We start from the raw sequence: 24,238 nt of genomic DNA, 5'->3' as shown, positions 1-24,238 counted from the left end.
AATTACAAAAAAAAACACCATACACATAAAAAGATATTACAGCTACCTTTATATGTGATGCATTAATGTAACCAGTGTTGTTCTCCTTTGTAGGCACCAGCTCCACCCTAGTATCATCATAGGGAATAACATCTGGGAATCTATTTCTTTCTGCATTTTCAGGCAGCGTTGCAACTGTGCACTCTGTGCTCAGACTTTTCTTTGGAACTCTTTCATATTCTGTAAACACCATTTTTTGTTCCAGTCGCTGCTCCAAAATTTTGCACTAACAAGTAAAAGTGATATTAAATGTCAATACAGTAAGCAGATTACAAAAATGCATTTCTGCATTAAAAATCCTTACCCAAAGTTTTACAAAATGTTTTCAATAAAGGATCTTGTGCTTTCCCGGCATATGTGACGAGTAAACTCTTCTCAGGCTTCCTTCCAGATACAGGCATCGATTTCAACTAACATTTCGATGACAGACACTGCCAACTTCATTAGGGATGATGCTTATTTATACCCCCTATTGTTCGTCCCTCCTGACTGGTTAGTCCTCAAACAATCAGGTTTCCGCTGTCCCACTTTGTTTACAATTGAATTTCAGTTCTTACTTAGAGAAAGGCCTTCATCTTCATTAAAATTCTTTTTCTCTAGTTTTATTTCTATGGCTTTCTTCATCAGGCAGTCTCAAAAGCTACTGGCATGGCTCAGTAGTTTTGTGCTGAGGTCAATCCTATAGCCATTGTGAATGCAATGTCCTACTACCGCCGATTTCTCTAGGTAACCCAAATTGAATCACGTTTTATGCACCTTGATGTGGGTTTCCACCATGCATCATCTGTCCGATATACACTACTACACAAACTACTGTGCCACACCAATGACTTTTGGGTCATTGTGAAGGAATTCCTTATGAAGGAAGCCATTGAAATAAAACTAGAGAAAGTGAATTTTAACAAAGATGAAGGCCTCACTCCAAGGAAGAACTTTGTCACTGTAATGTTGGTTAAAATTGATATCTGTACCCGGCTGGAAGCCCAAGAAGAGTTTATTAATATTTTTAATAATTTTCTTCAACAACATTATAATAGCTTATGAATGTATTTCAGTTTAGTGTGTTTTATTGACAAAGTTACAGAAATCAGTAATGAGATGACCAAACACACTAAGATAGGACATCTCACTAGGCTGAAATAAGAGAGTTTCAAACTCACATTTCAATTTCAAAGTTAAAAAATACCTTTATTTAGAAGATCAACTGGTATTGTGTACACTCTTAACATTAATGTTAAGGGAACTGTCATATTTAACCACAAATCAATACATTTTCAGTCATTCCTAGTTTGGTATAGCTTTAATTTTGTATACTTGTGGCAGACAGTTTAGAGGGTGCAATAGAGAATTCCATTTCTGCTATGGTAAAAGATCCAGTAATCCAAACTGAGGGATTACACTTAATGAATATACAGGAAACTATTTCCTGTAGTTTTTTTCTTATACCATACAAATCCTTCTAAAATGAATTTTTGATTGGTTGGAGGTAGATTTAAGATGGTGCTAAATGGCGACTCCTTTGCTTGCATCTTCAAAAACAGCTCTATTTCTTTAATATCTTTACTTTTCCCCTTTCAGGGTTCTTTTGAAGACCTTGACCTGAAGTTACATGCAGACTTAAGTGCTTTGCAGAAATGGGACCCGTTCTGGGGTTTCAGGGCTGGCCATTGTTGTTCGGCACACCAAGGGTTCAGCCTGAGAGTCTGGCTCGAATTCGAAAGCCTAAGACCTTGGGGCTCTGGAGACAGGCAGATTGAGGGTTGGTGTCACAGCAGGAGACTCGTGTGTCATTGGGAAGGCTGGAAAATCTTTTGCTGTGGGACTGAAGATCTGAGATCTTTGCGTTCTATAGGATCAGAGCTCATAAAAAGTGACAAAACGGACTTTTTAAACATCATGGACCTATGAGTTGTTATATCTCACACTCACTGTGAAAATGGGGGACACCTCCCTCTTCCTTATTAGGGAAAGAGAGTTTGTCGAATGCTAGATGAAATGCGATAGTCTATGGGGTAACTGCTAGGTCTGTGTATCTGCTATCGCCTAGTTCACTCTTGTGCTGAGCTTAGCAGGTGTGCTTTTTTTTTTGCTGGGGGTGGAGGGGGGATCGTTGCCTTGCTGCTACTTGTGCGCGGGAAGGGGGGAGCTGGGGGGACTTGGGGTCCTCACGTTTAACTGTCGTTCATTCTTTGGGGCATTTCTCTGTTTTCATGGATGTCTGCAAAGAAAAAGCATTTCAGGATGTACATTGTATACATTTCTCTGACATTAAATTGGACCTTTGAACCTTCAAACTAAAAATTTTTAACCCAAAAATCTGTACATAAAAGTACCTTGCAACTCACTTATTTGCCTGCCTTGTTTTTTCCTTTCCTTAAATTGAATCTCTTCATGAATACGTTTACAATACTCTCTATTTGACAATATAACCAAACAATAAAATCATTAACATTCAAACCTGATTATATTTCATTCAGCTGCCAATCTACAGGTGCACTGTTCCAAGCACAATTATAAAATTGCCAATAAGCATTCTGGGCAGTTTTTCTGTAAAAAAACAAATTCCAATTGCTGGGTCCTTTTCAATTCACCAAGTTCAAACACCAGAGGAATAGGAAAATGTGCATATATCTACAGAATTGTATAATAAATATTTTTGAAACTCAAAGCTGCTAGCCATATTTTTGTATCATATTGCCTTTGGCAGATAACTGACTGTTCAAACTTGACATGCATTTGAAAACAAAAAATATGAATGATATAATTACATACCCGTTCATCAAATGGTGTTTGTATGGGCTCATTTTTAACTGCATCTGGTAAAGGCTTTTGAAAGGGTGTCAAACCATTTAATTCTGCCATCTTTAATGGTCCAATTGTCCTAATATCAGATACACAATCGTCTTTTCTAATAACCTTTGAATGATAAAATAATTCAAAAGTCAACAGTATTAAACATAGTAATCAAGAATATTTTACCCTTGTCAGCGTACAGAACCTGCATGAAAAGAATTTGTTTGCCAATCACGTAAATAGCCAACTCAATCTATCGAGATTTTAAGAATAAATCACATTTTTAGTTAAGGCATAGTGATAAGCTCACAAAATAAGTAGTTGATAAATAATGAAGGAAAGGATAACCTTCTTTCATTCAAACTATTCTTATTAAAACATACATACTACTTAGCATGAAACCATGAAATCACCTCATGGCTTATGTTGATGTGCCAGCACATGAATGTTCACAACTATTCTCTCTGCTGCCATCTCCTGTATTCTCTCACACTTAGTCTAGACCTAGTCTTCAATTCATTAACCTATGAAAAGCAAAACAAAATCTCCCCCTAAAGGCCAACCTGTAAATTAATTTTTGACTGACAAAGCTTTATGCAAGTCAACCATATAGAATTTATACTTTCATTTGCTTTGCGATAGAATGCCTCATGTTTTGTCCTAAATGCTAATACTGAAACTGATCAACCCTATTTATCTCTATGACACATTTGTCAGTGGCACAGTGATGAGACTAGAGAAATAAAAGCTTGGGCTTTGAGCTCATATTTAAATATTATCAAGGATGTAATTAAGCCTGAACTACTCTAATTATTCTTATAATATCAGTTTAGTTATGCTTTATGGGCTCTAAATTTTTGTCAAACAGCAATACCAAAAAAGTTGCCAAAGTGAAGCAGAAATTTTAAACAGGCTGAAGTCAGAGATCACGAGTTCCAGAGAAGCACAGGAGCAGGAAGAGGTCAGTTTGACACTCAAACATGCTCCACCATTCAGGAAGATCCTGGCAGCAACATCTAACCGCTCCTCATATTCCTTAAGCTTCTTGATTGAAACAACTCTACCTCCTTAGCTCTCTGGGGTAGAGAATTCCTAGGATTCATGGGCATCGGAAAAGCAATTTCTTCTCATTTCAATACGAAATCACTTGCTATTCTGAGGTTGTGGCCCCAAGTTCTACATGCTCCAGTGTGGGAAATAATCAGTCAGCATCCACCCGATCAACCAGCCTCAGAATATAGCATGATTTGTAATTCAAATGTTACCATTTATCACAATTGTTTTCTATTATATAACATTTCCCCAATCCAATTCAATAGATTAACCCCAAGTGCCAGTCACTACACTACAGGATATTATTATTACACAGGAGAGGGCGCAATGCAGAGTTAAGAGGATGCTGTCAAAATAGAGAAAATGGCTAAGTTAGGATTGGATGAAACTGGGTGAGGACTTTATTTGGAGCGTATAATATTGGAAGCATCTACATACAGCAAATAGAAAAGACATTTCTTTTAACAGCTCAAAAACTAGCTACAGCCATTTGAAGAAATTGGTAGGAAAGCAAGTAATATTTCCTCCCCAGAGGATAGCAAGGTAGGGAACTCACAACGTGAAAGGGCAGAGAAAGAAACCTTTACCACATTTACAAAGTGGTTGGGTTCTTACTTGAAGGTCTTCAGGACAAAATACTAATTCTGAAAGTCTATATTTTTGATAGATCTGTTTTCTATTTAAAACAAAAAAACAAAACTGATTTATGGTGATGATACGGAATCAGCATTAAGCTACTTACTCCAAGTGGTGGGAGACCATCCATTGCATTTAATCTTCCATAAAGAACTTCAGACATGGGTCTTCTCTTGGAAGATATTCTTCTTGCTTGTCTTCTTCCAACTGTATTGAGTTCAGACTCAGACACTGATGGAAGATACTGTACTGATTCCATTGCTCCCCTTTCTCGTGCTTGCTTTTCTAAACCCAGCTGATTGCTTAATGCAGGGGCAGAACTATTTTGGTAGTCTAGCAATGGTTCAGAAGGTTGGTTTAACATAGTGGGTAAATGGGCTGCAGATTCAACAGGAAGCATTTGTAATCTCTTCTCAATGTACCCTGAATCATACTCGTCATTTTCACTGCTGTGAATCAGCACTGCTGCATCTGAGAGAAATCTCCCATGGTTATAACTTTTGTCTTGATTAATTTTAGCATCTCCTAGTTTTGTTCGTTCAAAGTAAATACTAGGTAGTGAACCTGCAGCAGTTTCTTGTGTTGAACTCTTCTCAACACCTGGTGCAGATATGGTCCTCTCTTTTATCCTCCAGCTCTCAAAATTCTGCATTAGTCCAGCAATCTCAATGCTATTACGTTTATGGGTGTTACCATGTAACCTTGCGGAAGTAAGAGGCTCACTAACTTCCTGCAGTGAATGTGCAACAGGCAAACTATCTTCCTGAAATGTCTGTACAGAGTGATGCACACGCCTGGTTATCAGATCCGGATTGCTGCTGCTTACATACAGATGTCTTGAAAGATCAGGCGTACTATTTGCAGGTCTTGGATAAGGATATGGAGGTGGAGGCCTGTACACTTGAGTTCTTAGCATATTTGCTGCACTGTAATCCTGAGTGTGTAACTGAGCGTTAGTCAATTCTGGAACACTAACAGCCCCAACAACAGGACGTCGTTCAACTGAATTTATATATGGTGACTGACAATGAAAACTGTAGTTCAAATGCAAAGGGTACGGGTTCACATTTTGGGAATTGAATGGAGGCGGCTCTCGGATTTCTGGCTGGCTGTAACCAAGAGGATCAGATCTGCTGTAAGCATAGGAATTGCCTATGCTGAGATTCCGCATTGAATGACTTTGTCTTTCATTATGAATCATGCCACGATTGAGCTGCCTCATAACAGTTTCATAATCTGGGGTTGGTCTATAGGAAGGTGGAATAATAGCACTATGTCTGTTTGTTGGGATGTAATCTCCTCTCATTATATCACTTCCTGTGATACTCGGATTTGAAGACATAGGAGATGCTTGCATAAAGTGCTGTGGATTATTTAAAGAGCTTGTACTATGTGCACTATAGATACTGCCATTTCGGATTCGGCCATTGTATTCATATGGAGGTCTGTCCAAACTTGTTTGAGAGCGATAAAAACAGCTATTTTGATTGTTCATGTAGAGATTGTCTGAAATAAAAAGGTGAAAATTTTGTAGAATCAGTAAAGCCATTGCCCTCCAGAATACACAATCACAAGTTCAGCAATGAACTGACTGAATCAATTTTAGTGATCAAAATCAGGCAGATTTTGTGTACTGGAGGCTAAGTTTTAACACGTTAGATCTATAGAAATAGTCATAGTTACTTTAAATTGTTAAATACCATATATTCCAATAAAAATTCAACAGCTTCAATTTAAGCGGTTTCCCAAAATTTCAAACAAACTAGCACATTCTAATTAAAGCCAGCTAAGAGGTTATATTTTCTTAAAATCTTATTTAATCATATACATGTTGTTATCCAATGTCATATCCAAAATAAGAATCTCTGCTACTTCTTTAGAGCTACTAACAAATCATGTTTGGGACTAAAAATAGTCTGTGGATGAAGACGCTTGTTAATCTGAAGACATTAATTCCGGTGGATACACAAGTTTTGCTGATTTTAGTTGAGCAAACAATTAGCAGCACAAGTGTAGACACTGCTCCCAATTGTAAAGAAGGAATTAATCTTGCTTTCACTCCTGTTAGAATGCAAGCACTAGAATGTCAGAAAAAGTTGACAGAACGATGCTCTTAACTAGGGCTGAAGACTTTTCCGTTAAGGTGGCATAAATTGGTACAGATACTTTTTGTTAAATTCATTCATTCTTCTATACCTGGACAATCTTGTCAAGGCAAACATTCAGTGCCCATCCCCAATTACACTAGGTGGAAACCCACTTCTTTTAACTGGGGCCACTCTTTTGATTAGTCATTTTTCATGATTTTACTAGGCTGGAGGTTGCAGTGTCAATGACAAGACAAAAGATTTCAAGAGTCATGGGAATCTAGAGATAAATGTTTTCTCATGTATCTGCCATCCTTGTCCTTCCTTATGGTTGAGATCACAAGTCTAAGAGATGCTGTGAGAATGGCCAAGGCAAGTAATTGCAGCAAATATGTTATGTTTTGGCTGAGAAAACCAATTCGGGGCAGGTGGCTGTGGTACTGATCAAAAGTACTATTTTGGCTTAAATAATGTTAATCTTGAATATTGCTGAGTTACACTGTTCAAGCAATAAGAATATTTAATCATATTCCTGAGTCACATACACTTCCATATGAAATACAGGTTTGGGAAGTGTATGGTCATGAACTTCGGTAGAAGAAATGAAAGGGTTACTATTTTCTAAATGGAGAAAACAAAAGAGGTGCAAAGGGACTTAGACGTTCTTGTGCAGGATTCCCTAAAGGTTAATTTACAAGTCGAGTCTGTGGTGAAGAAGGTAAATGTGATATAAACATTAATTTCAAAAAGACTAGAATATAAAAACAAGGATGAAATGCTGAGACTTTATAAAGCTTCACTTGGAGTATTGTGAGCAGTTTTGAGCCCCTCATCTCAGAAAGGATGTGCTGAAACTGGAATGTTCAAAGGAGATTCATGAAAATGATTCCAGGATTGAGTAGCTTATCATGTGAAGAGTGTTTGATGGCTCTGGGCCTGTATTCACTAGAAGAATGAGGGGTGACTTCTTTGAAACCTATCAAATGGTGAAGGATCTTGATAGGGTGGATGTGGAGAGGATATTTGCTAAGGTGGGAGTGTCTAAACCAAAGAACAGGGTGTTAGAATGGGGGGGGGGGGAGCATCCTTTTGGAATGGAGATGGTGAGGAATTTCTTTAGCCAGAGAGTGGTTTATCTGTGGTATCTGTGGCAACTGTGGAGGCCAAGTCTTATGTATATTTAAGGCAGAGGTTGACAGATTCTTGATTGGTTAGGGCGTGAAGGAATATGGGGAGAAGGCAGGAGAACGGGGCTGAGAGGGAAATTGGATCAGCCACGAGGCAGAGAAGACTCGATGGGCCAAATGGCCTAATTCTGCTCCTACATCTTCTGGACTTATTTGAGCATTGTAGAAGGTGGCTTACCATTTGAATGTCAGGATGTTAATTAGAGCAGGAAACGTGGTCTTTAACTTACTCCTGCAGCTATAATATTTATATGGCTAGTTGAGTTGTCAAGAGATAAGCTCTCAGGAGATTGATGGTAGGAGGAACTTAGTGATGTTAAATGTCACTGAGCGGCAAGAACAAATCACCAGACACACTTTGTAGTGATAACCACTGCCTAACACTTGCCTTGTGCCATCAGTAATCACCATTTAGCATTCCACATATGGACCAATGTCTCATTATCATCTATACAAGCATGGACTGCTTTTCTCCCCCCAAGGAAATGCAAATAAAATTAAACATTTCATCTTTACCCAGCTCAGTGTACCTAGTTTTCTTCAGGTTCTGGTGAAGCACTCCCATCAGTTCCATAACCCCTCTTATTTGTCTGTACCCCTGCAACTTATTTTCTCATTTACACTTTTTTTTCGCTATTGACCTACAGTAATGGATAACTTACAACTACCAATTAGCCTACCAACATGTGTTTGGTATGTAGTTAAAGAGAAAAAGTACAAACTCTGCAAAAACACCCACGATTCAGATTGAACTTGGTTCACACAGCTATGAGGAAGCACTAATTTTATGAAGAAATAAGGTCACCAATGAAACTGCTGAAGATGTTCAAGCCAGGCCTAAGACACTGTCCTATAGGACTACTGCAGTGACAGCCTGGGAGTGGATAACAGAATTCCAACAACAGCCACCTGCCTGTGTAACAAATGTCTTCTCAGTGACCAGTTTTACTGGATTCCCTTGCACCGCTCTCCAAAAGAATACTTGTATATGCATTATGATATTAAGATACCACTCAGGAATGACCAGGTTAACATCTGGGCCTGTACTCACAGGATTTCATAAGAATGAGAGAAGGGAACTCATTGAAACCTTTGAATATTGAAAGGCCTAAATAGAGTGGACGTGGTAAGGATATTTCCGAGAGTGGAGGAGTGTAGGACCACAGGGCACAGCCTCAGAAGAGAGCACATCAAACAGGTGAGGAGGAATTTCTTTCACCAGAGGGTAGTGAATCGGTGGATTCATTGCTAAAAATTGCTGTGGCAGCCAAGTCATTCAGTATATTTAAAGCAGAGTTTGATGGGTTCTCGACTAGTAACAGTGTCAAAGGTTATGGGGGAGAAGGCAGGAGAATGGGGGTGAGAGGGATAATAAATCATCCATGATAACTGGCAGAGCAGACTCATTGGGCTGAATGGCCTATTTCTGATCCTGTGTGTTATGGTCCTATAGAAAGTATTCACCTCCCATGCCCCCCCCACTCCCGGAATTTTTCATGTTTTATTGTTTTGAAACATTGGATCACAGTGAATTTAATTTGACTTTTTGACACTGATCAACAGAAAAAGACTTTTGTGTCAAAGTGAAAGATCTCTACAAAGTAATTTAAATTAATTACAAATACAAAACAATAATTAATTGCATATCTATTCACCTCCCTTTAATGTGACACACCAAATCATCACTGGTGCAGCCAATTGGTTTTAAAAGTCACATCATTAGTTAAGTGAAGATCTGTTTTTGGAGATCTTCGTGCAGTCAAGGTGTTTCAATTGATTGTAGTAAAAATATACCTGTAACTGGAAGGTCCAACTCTGGTGAGTCAGTATCCTGGTAAAAACTACACCATGAAGACAAAAAGAACACTCCAAGCAACTCCAGGAGATGGATACAAGAAAATTTCCAAGCCAATGAATATCCCTTGGAGTACAGTTAAGTCAATCATCAAATAATTAATTTGTAGAATGTCTAAGGGATAGCTTTTTAGAACAGCTCGTAGTTGAGCCCACTAGGGGGATCAGTCTTCACAGTGGAAGACATCTGCAGTAAACCGGACATGCAAGTGTGTCAGGGAAGTGAAGTATGTGCAGTGAAAATTACGACTGAGAAGGTGTTTAGGAAGCTTAATGGTCTGAGGGTGGATAAATCTCCTGGACCAGATTGAATATAACTTCGGGTTTTAAAGGAAATAGCTGGTGAGATTGCAGAGGCATTAACAATAATCTTTCAAGAATCAGTAGATTCTGGTACTGATCCGGATGACAGGAAAATTGTAAATATTACTCCACTATTTAAGAAGGGAGAGAGGCAGCAGAAAGGAAACTATAGACCTGTTAGCCTGACATCAGTGGATGGGAAGTTGTTGGAATTGATTGTTAGGGATGAGAATACAGAGAAACCTGGAGGCACATGACAAGATCAGCCAAAGCCAGCATGGTTTCCTGAAAGGAAAATCCTGCCTAACAAATTACAAGTAGGGTAGACAAAGGAGATGCAGCAGATATGGTGTACTTGGATTTTCAGAAGGCCTTTGACAAGGTGCCACACATGAGGCTGCTTAGCAAGATAAGAGCCACTGGAATTTCAGGGAAGTTACTAGCATGGGTGGAGCTTTAGCTGATCGGCAGAAAACAGAGTGGGACTAAAGGGATCCTATTCTGGCTGGCTGCTGGTTACCAATGGAGTTCCACAGGGGTCAGTGTTGGGACCACTGCTTTTCATGATTACGTCAATGATGTGGACTATGGGATTAATGGTTTTATGGCTAAATTTGCCAATGACAGAAAGATAGGTGGAGGAGCAGGTAGTGTTGAGGAAACAGAGAGCCTGCAGAGAGACTTAGATAGTTTAGGGCGGGGGTCGGCAACCCGCGGCTCCGGAGCCACATGTGGCTCTTTTACGTCTGTGCTGCGGCTCCCTGTTGCTTTGGGAAATAATTGGTTGTGGCGACCCTTTTCCTGGCACATCCGAACCGACTCACAATTAGATAGCCTACGGGGGTTTGCGAGCACAGAGCTTTGGAGCCTCTGCGCCATGGGGGGCAGGTTGAGGGAGGCTGAAGATTTCGAATAAAGTTTTTTCCTTCGACTGCAGTTACCGACTCCGTGTCGTAATTTTAGCGCTGCGTGTAGCACACCGCTACATGGTCAGTATTTAATTAAAATGTATTTTATGTTAGTTTGTTAGTTTTTGAAATGTAAATCTAAATTTGAAGATTATGGTGATCTTGTACAATCTAAATAAGACGTTGTGGCGACCCATTTCCTGACACATCCGAACCGGCTCACAATTAGCCAGCGTTCAGGCTAAGGGAGATAGCCTACGGGGGTTTGTGAGTACGTGTCTTTTGCAGCATCCGCGCCCATGGGGGGCGGGTTGAGGGAGGCTTAAAAGCAAGGCTGTTTAGTTCGAATAAAGCTATCTTTGACTGCAGTTTACTGACTGCGTGTAGCACACCGCTACAACGTGTTTTTATCGCTGGCTGTCCAGAGGGGAGGTGCTGAAACGCTTTGTCGCGTGTCTGGAAGAAGTGAAAACTTTCCTGGGCAGCAAAGGGCTCACCTTTCCTGAGCTGGAACAGCCAGAGTGGCTGGAAAAGCTACACTTCATGGTAGACATGACAGCGAACCTGAACACGCTGAACACAGCTCTTCAGGGGAAAGGACGCACAGACCTGCACATGTTGGAGGATGTTTTGGCATTCGAGCGCAAGCTGACGTTGCTTGCCAGAGATTTACAGAAAGGCACATTGTCTCACTTCCCCAATTTGAGAGAGTTCAAACAAGGTCACGACATGATAAATTCGGAGTATTTCCATTCTGCAATCATCGCAATGCAAACATCAATTGGGAAACGCTTCTGTGAGTTCAGAGAGGTAAAACACACATTATCCTTCCCGGTCACTCCCCTAAGCATCGATCCATCCCTACTGAATACGACTGCATTGTCAGGTGTGAGTCAACCTGACCAAGTATGATAAATATTTTAATTGCCTATTATTTTACGTATATTCATATGTTTTCATTGTTCAGTGAAATAGTCCTTTTATTTTTCAGGTTGACAGCTGGCTGACGTTATTTTTGGTTTGCTGCTGGCGGCAAATTTAAGTTTGGCGTTTTTCATAAATACAAGAAGGACTCAAATAGACATTGAGTATTTTACTTAAAAGTAACCTTCAACCCAACGTCTTTTTTTCGGAGGTCAAAATGTTTTTGTTGCATGCAGAAATGTAATTTCGTTTTCTCTGCAGGAGTTCATCAATTTCATAAATGCAACACATTATAGTTTGTTTATACATAGCATAAAGGCAAAACAAAACGATGTATGCAGTGTTATTTCATTTTAAATGTCAAACGGGTTTTGCGGCTCCCAGTGTTTTCTTTTCTGTGGGAAACGGGTCCAAGTGGCTCTTTCAGTGGTAAAGGTTGCTGACCCCTGGTTTAGGGGAATGGGCAAAGTGGCAAATGAAATACAATGTTGAAAAGTGTATAGTCATGCACTTCGGTGGAAGAAATAAACTGGTAGACTACTATTTAGATGAGGAGAGAATTCAAAATGCAGAGATGCAAAGGGACTTGGGAGTCCTTGTGCAGGATACCTTAAAGGTTAACCTTCAGGTTGAGTCGGTGGAGCAGAAGGTAAATACAATGTTAGCATTCATTTCTAGAGGTATAGAATATATGAACAGGGATGTGATGTTGAGGCTTGATAAGGCACTCATGAGACCACACGGAGTATTGTGTGCAGTTTTGGGCTCCTTATTTTAGAAAGGATATACTGACATTGGAGAGGGTTCAGAGAAGATTCAAGAGAATTGATTCCAGGAATGAAAGGGTTAACATATGAGAAACGTCTGGCAGCTCCTGGGCTGTATTCCCTGGAGTTCAGGAAAATGGGGGGGGGGGGGGGGGGGGAAATCTCATTGAAACAGTCCAAATGTTAAAAGGCCTGAACAGATTAAATAGGGCAGTTATTAACCATGATGGGGGGGGGGGGGGGGTCTAGGACAAGAGGGCATGACTTCAGGATTGAAAGACGTCCATTTAGAACAGAGATGTGGTGAAATTATGTTAGCCAGAGGGTGGTAAACCTGTGGAATTTGTTGCCAATAGCAGCTGTGGAGGTCAAGTCATTGGTGCATTTAAGGCATAGATAGATAGATTCTTGCTTATCCAGGGCATCAAAGGGTATGGGGGAGAAAGCAGGGAGGTGGCGAAGACTGGAAGAATTGGATCAAGCCCACGATTGAATGGTGAAGCAGACTCAATGGGCCTACTTCTGTTCCTATATCTTATGGAAAGTATATGGCACAGTTGTAAATTTGCCTAGAGCAGGCCATCCTCAAAAACTGATTAACCACACATGAGGGAGGCCACCAAGAAATCTACGTCAACTCTAGAGGAGATACAAGTTTCTGTGATCAAGATGGGAGAGACTGCGCATAGAACTGTTGCCTGGGTGCTTCACCCATCACAACTTTAAGCCAATATTTAAAAAAACAACATATGAAATCTCAGCTAAAGTTTGCCAGAATGCATGTGGGAGACTCTGAAGTCAGCTTGAAGAAAGTTCTATGGTCGAATGAATCCACAGTTGAGCTTTTTGACCATCTGACTAAATGCTGTTTGGTGCAAGGCAAACAATGTGCATCAAAAACACACCATCCCTACTATGAAGCATGGTGGTAGTCGCATCATACTGTGGAGATGCTTCACTGCAGTAGGCCCTGGAAAGTTTGTGAAGATAGAGGATAAAATGAATGCAGCAAAATACAAAGAAATCCTGGAGGAGAACCTGATGCAGTCTGCAAGAAAATGGTGACGGGAGGTGATTTGTTTTCCAGCAAGACAATGATCCCAAGTATACAGCCAAAGCTACAAAGGAATGGCTTAAAAAACAAGATTAATGTCCTGGAGTGGCCAAGTCAGGAGTCCAGACCTCAATTCAATTGAGAATTTGTGGTTGGACTTGAAAAGCGCTGTTCACTCATGATCCCAATGCAATCTGTCAGAGCTTGAGTAGTTTTGTAAAGAATGGGGAAAAAATTGCAGTATCTAGATGTGCGATCAATCCTTGCAGACTCAAAGCTATATTTACTATCAAAGGTGCATCTACTAAGTACTGACTTGAAGGGAGTGGGTAATTATGTTAACAATTATTTTGTTTTATATTTGTATTTAATTTAAATCACCTTGTAGTGATCTGTCTTCACTTTGACATGTAAGTTTTTTTTTTCTGTTGATCAGTGTCAAAAAAAGTCAAATTAAACTACCTGTGATTCAATGTTGTAAAACAATGAAACATGAAAACTTCCAAGGGGGGGTGATATTTTTTATAGGCTCTGGATCTAATTAATATGGTATGCTGGAACAGAATGCTGTCTCTTGGAATTTTCTTTGTTTATTTTGGATCAATTCTACAACTTGAAAAGTTTTAAATAAGTACCATGCAAAATTTATATTTATGTTCCCATTCTTTTAACTATTCGAGTCACAAAATAATAGAAAAGCAATTATCATTTTTAAAGCAATAAACACATTTACTTTAAACATCCCAATCTAAAATTTCATTTCTACCTTGCGAAGATTTATAGGGCTCAGTGTAGTGTCCATTGTAATGCAATTGTGGTAGGGGCATCATAAATTGATGAGGTTTTGGCTAAAAGGAAACAAAAATGATAAAATACATTTTAATCCACAGCATGTGTTTAGCAATACAGAACAGATAGCAACAGATATGACTTTAAAAATTATAAATTAATTTCTAAGGTTGGTAGTTTTAGCAGTTATTGCAACATTGAGAGAAAGGAAAAATCCTTTTATCAATCCTTTTCCCTTCTCCCATCCAATACAAGATTACTTTATGTTATGTGCAGCTTATATGCATTATGTTTTGCATCTTATTCCAGAGGAACATTGTTTCATTTCACAGTATACATGTATACCGCTGAATGACAAACTTACGACTCTAAAAGAAATTGATTGGCTATGAAAAGCTAAGTAAACATTTGTTAAAAACTGAACTGTGGTTTTGCATAAAACTGCCTCTACGCAAAACTAACTGTGCTCAAAAAATCGAGGCAGGAAAGGTGGCAAGAAAATATATGACTCAGTATATATAAGAACATAAGAACATAAGAGATAGGAGCAGGAGTAGGCCAATCGGCCCCTCAAGCCTGCTCCGCCATTCAACAAGATCATGGCTGATCCAATCTTAACTCTAGTTATTACCGAATCCCACAAGGCAACAGTGCCAACCAACAGGGCACCATGCTGCCCATTTTATGTTATTATTCATCCCGCCCAAACCCATGTGATCACCCGGGGAAAAAAAAACGATTTGCCAATCAAGGAGGAAAAAATCTGGAAAATTCCTCTCCGACGCATCCAGGCTATCGAAAACTGGCCCAGGAGATCACATGGCTGATCTAAACCTAGCCTCATGTCCACTTATCTGCTCGCTCACCGTATCCCCTAATGCCATTTTTATCCAGGAAAATGTCTATCTCCGTTTTGAATTTATTGAGTGTAGTAGCTTCCACAGCTCTCTGGGGCAGTAAATTCCACAGCCCCACTACCCTCTGAGTGAAGAAATTTCTCCTCATCTCAGTCCTGGAACGGCATCCCCTTATTTTAAGATTATGCCCCCTAGTCCTAGTTTCACCCATCATTGGGAACATTCCGCCCGCATCCACCTGATCAAGCCCCTTCACAACCTTATACGTTTCAATAAGATCACCTCTCATTCTTTGGAATTCCAATGAGTAGAGTCCCAATCTACTCAACCTCTCATCATACATCAACCCACCCATCCCCAGAATTAACCTGGTGAACCTTCTCTGCACTGCCTCGAGAGCCAGTACGTCCTTTCTTAAATATGGACACCAGAACTGCACGCAGTACTCCAGGTGTGGTCTCACCAATACCCAGTACAACTGCAGTAAGACCTCCCTGCTCTTATACTCCATCCCCCTAGCAATAAAGGCCAGCATTCCATTGGCCTTCTTGACCACCTGCTGCACTTGCATACTAACTTTTTGTGTTTCCTGCACCAGGACCCCCAGACCCCTTTGCACAGAAGCACTTTCCAGTTTCTCTCCATTTAGATAATAACTTGCTCTATTATTTTTCCTGCCAAAGTGCAAGACCTCACACTTGTCAGTATTATATTTCATTTGCCAAATGTCTGCCCAATCACTCAGCCTATCTATGTCCCCCTGCAGGGTTTCAATGTCCTCCGCACTCATTACACTCCCTCCCATCTTTGTGTCATCAGCAAACTTCAATACGTTGCACTTAGTCCCTTTCTCTAAATCATTAATATAGATTGTAAAGAGTTGGGGTCCCAACACCGACCCCTGCGGAACACCACTGGTCACCAACTGCCAGTCTGAGAATAAACCATTTATCCCAACTCTCTGTTTTCTGTTAGAAAGCCAATCCTCTACCCATGCCAGAATATTATCCCCAATCCTATGATTTTTTACTTTGTAATAATCTTTGGTGTGGCACCTTGTCAAACGCCTTTTGGAAGTCCAAATACACCACATCCACTGGTTCCCCTTTATCTACCTTATATGTTATGTCCTCAAAGAACTCCCAACAAATTTGTCAAACATTACTTCCCTTTTGTAAAGCCATGCTGACTTTGTCCTATTAAGCTGTGTTTATCCAAATGCCCTGTTACTGTTTCCTTAATTATCGATTCCAACATTTTGCCAACCACAGATGTTAGGCTAACTGGCCTATAATTCCCAGCCTTCTGTCTATTTAGTCATGTAAACGAAAATAAATTCTAGTGACAGAACAAGATTTTCAAGTGTTACATATAGATACATGGTTTCTGCTTTGCAATTAAATGTCAAAAACAGCCTAGGGGAAAAATTTGAAAGCAGGCAGCGCTTGTAACATCACTAAAATAATAAAGCAGTTGAATTAAGGCAGCCAATGTTTAGTTTTAAAGAGAAAAGCTCTCATATTTTCATTAAGAATAAAATTAAAGATGAGATACAGCTAGTTATTCAGAAGAGAAAAAAAAAAGGAGAATTAACTGATTTGGATAATGGGCTTAAACATGCCAAATATAATACACTGCCTTTGAGTGATGTACTCTGGTACACAAGTAGTTAAAAAGTAGTCTCAGTGTTGTGGAAAAAGGTTTTGTAAAAGTGTACCAACAGCATCAAGTTTTCAGGATTTCTTTTAAACATGCAGTTATTAATTTATTTTAACATTTTTGATTAATGAATCCAAGGTGAGCATTTTAAACCATAAAATCTCATTTACAGATTCACCAGCAATACTAGGCTCAAAACCCAAAAAAAAATTACAGGCTTTAGAAAAGTTATAAAAGTAGGTTCATTAGGATTCTATTTGAAAAATACATAATAGTTTAAATAATTTAATTATGGGCCTTTGGTTATTAATTGTGATACATTATTTGGCAAAATGCATTAAAATTATGAAGCAATCAAAATTGTGTAAATAAAAGTGTACCAGCTCCAGTCAAAGGAATTTGTGGTATGGTAAGTGATGCAATATTTCCAGCTATGAAAGCATCGTTGGTGCTGCGTCATGATAAATGGCTTTTGGCATCTCTACTATGAAATAGTTCAAATAATGCTGTGATCATAAATCCAAACAAGGAGTTACCTATTTGAACAGAGAGGAAAAGGAACTCTAGTTTTAGGTTTGTTAGGACAATATTCAAGATTAACTCAGAACAAAAAGAAAGAGTAATATATTTGAGGGCAAATACCAGCACAGGTTGAGCTAAATTGCCTGTTTCAGCATGCAATTTTAATCAGGATTTAAATTATTATGAAAACATTCTAAAATGATTCAATACAAAAATATTCAAACAATGTTTGAAATAATTATTAAAATAATAAAGGGAAAGGCAGGCTGTGAATTAAGGATCAACCACAAGAATGACTCCAGGAATAAAATTGTTAACATGCGAGGAGCATTTGATGGCTCTAGACATATACAGGCAGTCCCCGGGTTACGTACCATTCCTGAGTCCGTCTTTGTCGGATTTGTACGTAGGTCGGAACAGGTACACCCGGTATTATTTAGCGTCAGTTAGTCAAACGTTTGTTTTAGTATATAGAATATATTTTACTTTTCTATGCATATAAAACACTTAAGAAACACATGTATTCCAATAATTAAACCACTGCGTTGCTTAGTAATAATTGTAGCTTACATTGGGGCAGGGCCTTTCACACACTCCATTATTCTCATTTTATCCATTATCCTTTAAAATTGTTCTGATCGTTCACCAACTGTAGCCTAATGCTTTTCCAATGACTGATGGCACTTCACCTCTATTATTATTTTCACTTCATTTTCAATCGCGATCACTTCCTGTCAATGGAACAGAAACACTGCAGGTGGCAGGTCCCTAGCTGCACTGGCTCCCGAGGTCCACTGGGTCCTAAGAACCACCGCACTGAATTCCCCAGGTCAGCACTGAGACAGATTAAATGAGACAAGTGGGGGCTGTGCTGGGTTTGGGTATTTGATGCTCCGCAATATTCCACATGGGAATTTAAACTGGAGGTGGCAGTGTTTTTTTTAAAAATGAGGTCGAGTTGCGAGCTCGACATCGACCCGACACGGATGATACGTGAGTCACTGGATCGACGTCAACCCAGCATGGGAGCGGTCCGTCACTGGATTGAACTCGGAAACCTCTGTTCTTGAGCCACCAGCAGACTCGGGGGGGGGGGGGGGGGTGAGAGGGGGTCAGTGTGAAGCTTACTAAGAAAAATTTAAGCCAAATACAAAGTTAAACACTCAACTCAGTGTCAACAGCAACGACTTAAAATGGCGGATGGTGTTCTCCTTCCCCGGTTCGTAAGTACGAGTTGTCCTTAAGTCGGATGTCGTTCGTAACTCGGGGACTACCTGTACTCACTGGAATTTAGTGGGGGGGGGGGTTATGTATTTGAAACTTAATTGAATATTGAAAGGTCTAGATAGAATGGATGCGGAGAAGATGTTTCCCATAGTGGATTAGTTTAGGACCACAGGGATGCCCATTTAGAACTGATATGAAAAGAAATTTATTTAGCCAGAGGGTGGTGAATCTATGGAATTTATTGCCATGGCCGTTTGTGGAGGCCAAGTCACTGAGAACATTTAAAGCGGAGGTTGATAGGTTGATAGGTTCTTGGTAAGTCAGGGTGTCAAAGGTTACAGGAAGGCGGCAGGAGAACAGGGCTGAGAGGGATAATAAATCAGCCATGATGGAATGGTGAAATAAACTAAATGGGCCAAGTGGCCTTATTCAGTTCCTACAACTTATGATCTCATCTTGGTGAATGGCATCAGAAGTTGAATTGAACAGCAACACACACACAAAATGCTGAAGGAACTCAGCAGGCCAGGCAGCATCTATGGAAAAGAGTACAGTTGACATGTTGGGCTGAAACTCTTCACCAGGACTGGAGAAAAAAAAGCTGAGGAGTGTTAAAAGGTGGGGGAGGGGAGAAAGAAACACAAGGTGATAGGTGAAGCCTGGAGGGGAGGGTGAAGTAAAGAGCTGGGAAGTTGATTGGTGAAAGAGACGGAAGAAAAAAGGGCGGAGGAGCATCGACAGGAGGCGATGGGCTGGCAAGGAGATAGGGTGAGAGAGAGAAAGGGGATAGGAAATGGTGAAGGAGTAGGGTTGGGGGGGTCGTTACTGGAAGTTTGAGAAATCGATGCTCATGGCATCAGGTTGGAGGCTACCCAAACGGAACACAAAGTGTCATTCCTCCAACCTAAGTGTGACCTAATCATGACAAAGGAGGAGGCCATGCATGGATGGACATATCAGAATGGGAATGGGAAATGAAATTAAAATAGAAGGCCACTGGGAGATCCCACTTTTTCTGGCAGTTGGAGCATAGGTGCTTGGTGAAGCAGTCTCCCAATTTATCTTGGGTCTCACCAGTATACAGGAGGTCACACCAGGAGCACTGAACACGGTACATGATCCCAACAGACTCACAGGTCAAGTGTCACCTTACCTGGAAGGACTGTTTGGGGTCCTGAATGGTAGTGAGGGAGGAGGTAATGGAGCAGGTGCAGCACTTGTTCTGCTTGCAAGACTAAGTGCCAGCAGGGAGATCAGTGGGAGAGGGATGAATGGATGAGGGAGTCGTGTAGGGAGTGATCCCTGTGGAAAGCAGAAAGTGGGGGGAGGGCGGGGGGAGAAGGGAAGGGAAAGATGTGCTTGATGGTGGGATCCTGTTGGAGATGGCTGAAGTTTCGGAGAATTATGTGCTGGACACGGAGGCTGGTGGGGTGGTAGGTAAGGACAAAGGAACCCTATCCCTGGTACGGTGGCGGGAGGACGGAATAAGAGCAGACGTGCGTGGAACTCTGCTCTTAGCCCATCTCTTCCATTTCACACATATCTAGAGTTGCGAGGGGATGGGAACTAGAGTGCCAGGACAGATAGTGGAGAGGTTGTGCAGATAGTTGTTAAAACCTCAAACAACAGGTTGAGTATGGTGCAAATAATGTCCTGAGCTGTGTATGTTTCAATGGAAGTGTAGTAGGAAAGGCAGATAAGCTCAGGGCATGGATTAACACCTGGAATTATGATATAGTGAGACTCGGTTGCAGGAGGGGCAATACTGCAGCTCAATATTCCAGGATTCTATTGTTTTAGATGCAATAGAGTGGCAGAGGCTAGTCTGGTAAAATGACACAGCAGTGCTCATCAAGACAGACTGGAGACCTCATCTAATGAGGTCTTCTGAGTGGAACTGGGTAATAAGAAAGGTACAACGTTAATGGGGCTGTATTACAGATCACCCAGCAGTCTGTGGGATTTAGAGGAATAAATTTGTAAAGAGATTGCAAACTGGTACAAGAAACATAAAGGTAGTTATATTAGGTGATTTTGATTTTCTACATATTGATTCAGACTCCTATACTGTAAAAAGACCAGATGGGATACAGTTTGTCAAATGTGTTCAGGAAAGCTTCCTTAATCAGTACACAGAAGTCCCAACAAGAGAGTGTGATACTTGATCTGCTTTTAGGGAATGAGACAGGACAGGTAACAGAAGTTTGTGTAAGGGAACACTTTGCATCCAGTGACCACAATGCCATTAGTTTCAAATTAAATATGCAAAAGGTAGGTCTGGTCCATGGGTTGAGGTTCTAAATTGGAGAAACACCAGTTTTGATGCTATCAAATGATCTGGCAAGCCTGCTATTCCACAACCCTGTTTTTAGGCAAAACAACAGTGCAGCAAGCACAATATGGCCTAACTGCCACATTATCCACTTAGTTTCTCCCTATCAGAAATTTTCCTTTTTTCTTCTATTGCCTTCCTCACCTTCTTTAAAACTGAAATCTCATTTGTTTTCTCTTCTGAGCCTCTGGCCCAAGATGTCCCCTCTTTTTTTATTCTCTTTCACAGGCACTGCCTGAACCTAATAAACTTTTACTGATTTAATTAAAGCAAATCCGCATGTTGTGGTAGCACATAACATTACAAAACAGTAAGAATCTTCTTTTAAAGTGAAAATTTCAGTGTAGTGATATGATATGTGGTCTTTTAATAGATTAAAAAAAACCATGTTAAATTGCATTTATAAATCAACATCTTACATACTAAAGACATTCTTGACAACGTGCTCCTTCGGACTGGACTCACTGAAGCAGCCTGAGCTTGTCTGAAATTGAAAAATAAATGACAGCATATAATTCTTCCCGCTAAAATTAAAGATCCTAAACTAGCACTTTTCATGGCATTAAATAGATTTTAAATGCAAAAATAATGAAAACGTTAAAAATTGAAGGATAAAGATCATGAAACTATGCACGTTTCAATGGCACTAAATAGCTTTGAGTTTTAGTTCACAGCTTTCAATGTACTCAATTATCTAATATTAGAATACACTTCTAATTATCATCAACATTCAAGGAGTAAACTATTTTCTTTAATTAATCTTAGAATACTGTACAGACATTAAATATTCAGATACACAGGAGCAAAATTAGATGCAATATTGTTTTATATCTTTATCAATGTCTGCTCAACTTGAATAGCTTCACAGGTAAAAGAATAGCATCTTCAGGGAAGGAGAGGCAAAGTGCAGAATCAAATATTTATAAACACTTTCCTTTAAAGCTGACTAAGCTATTAACATAAAAGAAAACAATTATAAATGTTGGAAATCTGAAATGACAACAGAAAAAGCTGGAAATTCTCAGCAGCTCAAAGAACATTTCAGGTAAAAAAGTAACACACAAATACTGAATGAACTCAGTGGGTCAAGCAGCATCTATGGAAGGAAGTGGCAGTCAACATTTTGGGTCAAGACCCTTCATGAGGATGAAAAGGAAAAGGGGATATTGCCAGTATAAAAGGGTGGGGACAAGGGGTACAGCAAGAGCTGGTAAGTGATACGTGAATCCAGATGAGAAAGGGAAATAAGACAAATGGGGAGGCGGAAGTGAGAATAATACAAGAAGCTGGGATGTGATAGGCAGATATTTCAAAGGATTGAAGATGGAATCTGATGGAAAATGACAGTGGACTATGGAATAAAGGGGAGGTGGTGAGGAGGCAAATTGGATGAATTGCATTCTTTTGTATGTCTCCATTTCAGGCTATGGACCATTCATCAGAAAAAAGAATGCAGTCCTAATTCAATGGATACGATACTCACAAGTTAGAGTTTTTATTCATACTGTAAAACTTGCGTCGTGCAGCACACATTCGCCAAACGTATTTAGAAGTTTCCATATCTTCCTGTAGAAATAGAATTTAAAACAATAACACTAAGTGTCAAGTTTTCACAAAGAATAGCATGTTGAAGAAAGGAAATGGAAACATAACTAAAATTAAAAGATTAGATAGACACAGACAAGTTTCAGAAAATTTCAGTGGGCTGTAATCATTATGAGAGGTCATACAGTGGTGAGGCAGCACGAGTTTTAAAAAGACCTTGGGGCCTTACGGAATTTTTTTGGCAGGCTGCAATCATCATGATCTTTTAAAAACTCGGCAGGAGCCAATAAAAAGGAACAGTATAAAAACAGAGAATAAAAAGAATCATAGTAACAGAATAACTAATAGCCTTGAATAACATTAAAAAGATATATCTGAAAATAGTAAGATTGCTTCTTAAAATGGATTATAGAAACTAAACATACCAACATTGGACCATAACTTAGCATGAGCTATTTTCAGACAAAAGATTGGGCACAATATTTATCAGCTATGCAGTAGCATGTTCACAGCAACTGAATAGTTTTAGAACACTTACAGTTTGGAACTGGATGGTCTCTTCTTTGTTTACCAATTCTAATGCAAAGGAGGACTTGTTGTGAGACATATTGGATATTTCACTCCATCTAAAGAAAAGGAAGATAAATTACAGCAATTTCAAGCCTGGAAGGAATTATAATGAATTTATGGATTTATATATATTTTTTACAAACACCATTTTAACAAATGATACACATCGCAGCCAAAGAATGCTGACTACAAATGAAGTCAATGCTCAGCACAGTGGTGAATGGGTAGCCCAGTGACAATCCTGGCAAGTTCTTCTATGTCTCACTGAACCACATTTGAGGGGATACACTGCCCATGAGGTCAAAGACAATTCTGCTACTACTGCAAATTAACAGTAGTTGTGAAGCTTCCTAACCTGAGCATTTCTGATAGCTTCAATTCTTAGTTCATATTTCCAGCATCTGCAATATGTTGTTAGTGGACCAACAGTGGCTTAGATGTCCAGTTTTTCTATGCTCAAAATCAATCCCAATTAGCAGTGCTACACAACATAAAGATGCACTCTATTACAGAGAGGCGCATACAGGCAATGAGGCTGATGAAGAAAAAATATCAAGGTTTTTTTACTCCTTCCTATCTGCAGTGATAATGACCAGCAGGCAACTTTTGCAGGTCTTCTGAAATAAAAACAGAAAATGCACGATACACTTAGCTCAGACAGTATCTAAGGAAAGACAAAAAATATTAACATCTCATGTGAAATACTCTTCATCAAAACAACCTAGTACTATAATGGGAATGGCAAACCATTTTATTCCCATTAACTGAATTTACCTGAAGTTACCTTTCTTTCATGCAAGATGCACCTCCAGATTAGCCAAGGCCTCTAGATTAATAGTTCAGCAAAATCATCACCTGCTGCTATGTTGACATGCAAAAAAGATCTAGATATCTGCATCCATGTACACAAATCAGTAAGGACTTGGCTAATACATGACTAAGAACATAAAAGGACAAACTATTAGCATTTTATCACAATCAAATTTGAATATAAAGCAAGAAAGCACAAAGGTTGACAGATTCTTGATTAATAAGGGCAAAGGTTGAGGATGGGGTTGAGAGGGATAATAAATCAGCAATAATGGAATGGTGCAGCAGACATGATGGGCCAAATCACTTAATTATGCTCCTA

General features: G+C 39.6%; 1 protein-coding gene across 4 annotated transcripts in view; it reads right to left on the bottom strand.

Annotated features, from left to right (window-relative positions):
* The window catches only part of ptpn21 (protein tyrosine phosphatase non-receptor type 21), a 79,377-nt gene that overhangs the window by 5,623 nt on the left and 49,516 nt on the right, over nt 1–24,238 (bottom strand). For all 4 annotated transcript variants that reach the window (XM_059959671.1, XM_059959680.1, XM_059959679.1 and 1 more), the window contains 7 exons: nt 23,075–23,162; nt 22,475–22,557; nt 21,415–21,475; nt 14,372–14,453; nt 4,628–6,027; nt 2,812–2,955; nt 47–265 (listed from right to left, as the gene is read on the bottom strand). In XM_059959671.1, the coding sequence (XP_059815654.1) occupies nt 47–265; nt 2,812–2,955; nt 4,628–6,027; nt 14,372–14,453; nt 21,415–21,475; nt 22,475–22,557; nt 23,075–23,162 (2,077 nt within the window). The remainder of the gene's footprint in view (nt 1–46; nt 266–2,811; nt 2,956–4,627; nt 6,028–14,371; nt 14,454–21,414; nt 21,476–22,474; nt 22,558–23,074; nt 23,163–24,238) is intronic.

Source organism: Hypanus sabinus, chromosome 2, assembly GCF_030144855.1.
Source record: "Hypanus sabinus isolate sHypSab1 chromosome 2, sHypSab1.hap1, whole genome shotgun sequence".
Taxonomy (NCBI): Eukaryota; Metazoa; Chordata; class Chondrichthyes; order Myliobatiformes; family Dasyatidae; genus Hypanus; species Hypanus sabinus.
The sequence above is the reverse complement of the archived record's forward strand: the minus strand, read 5'-3'. Positions and strand labels throughout refer to the sequence as shown.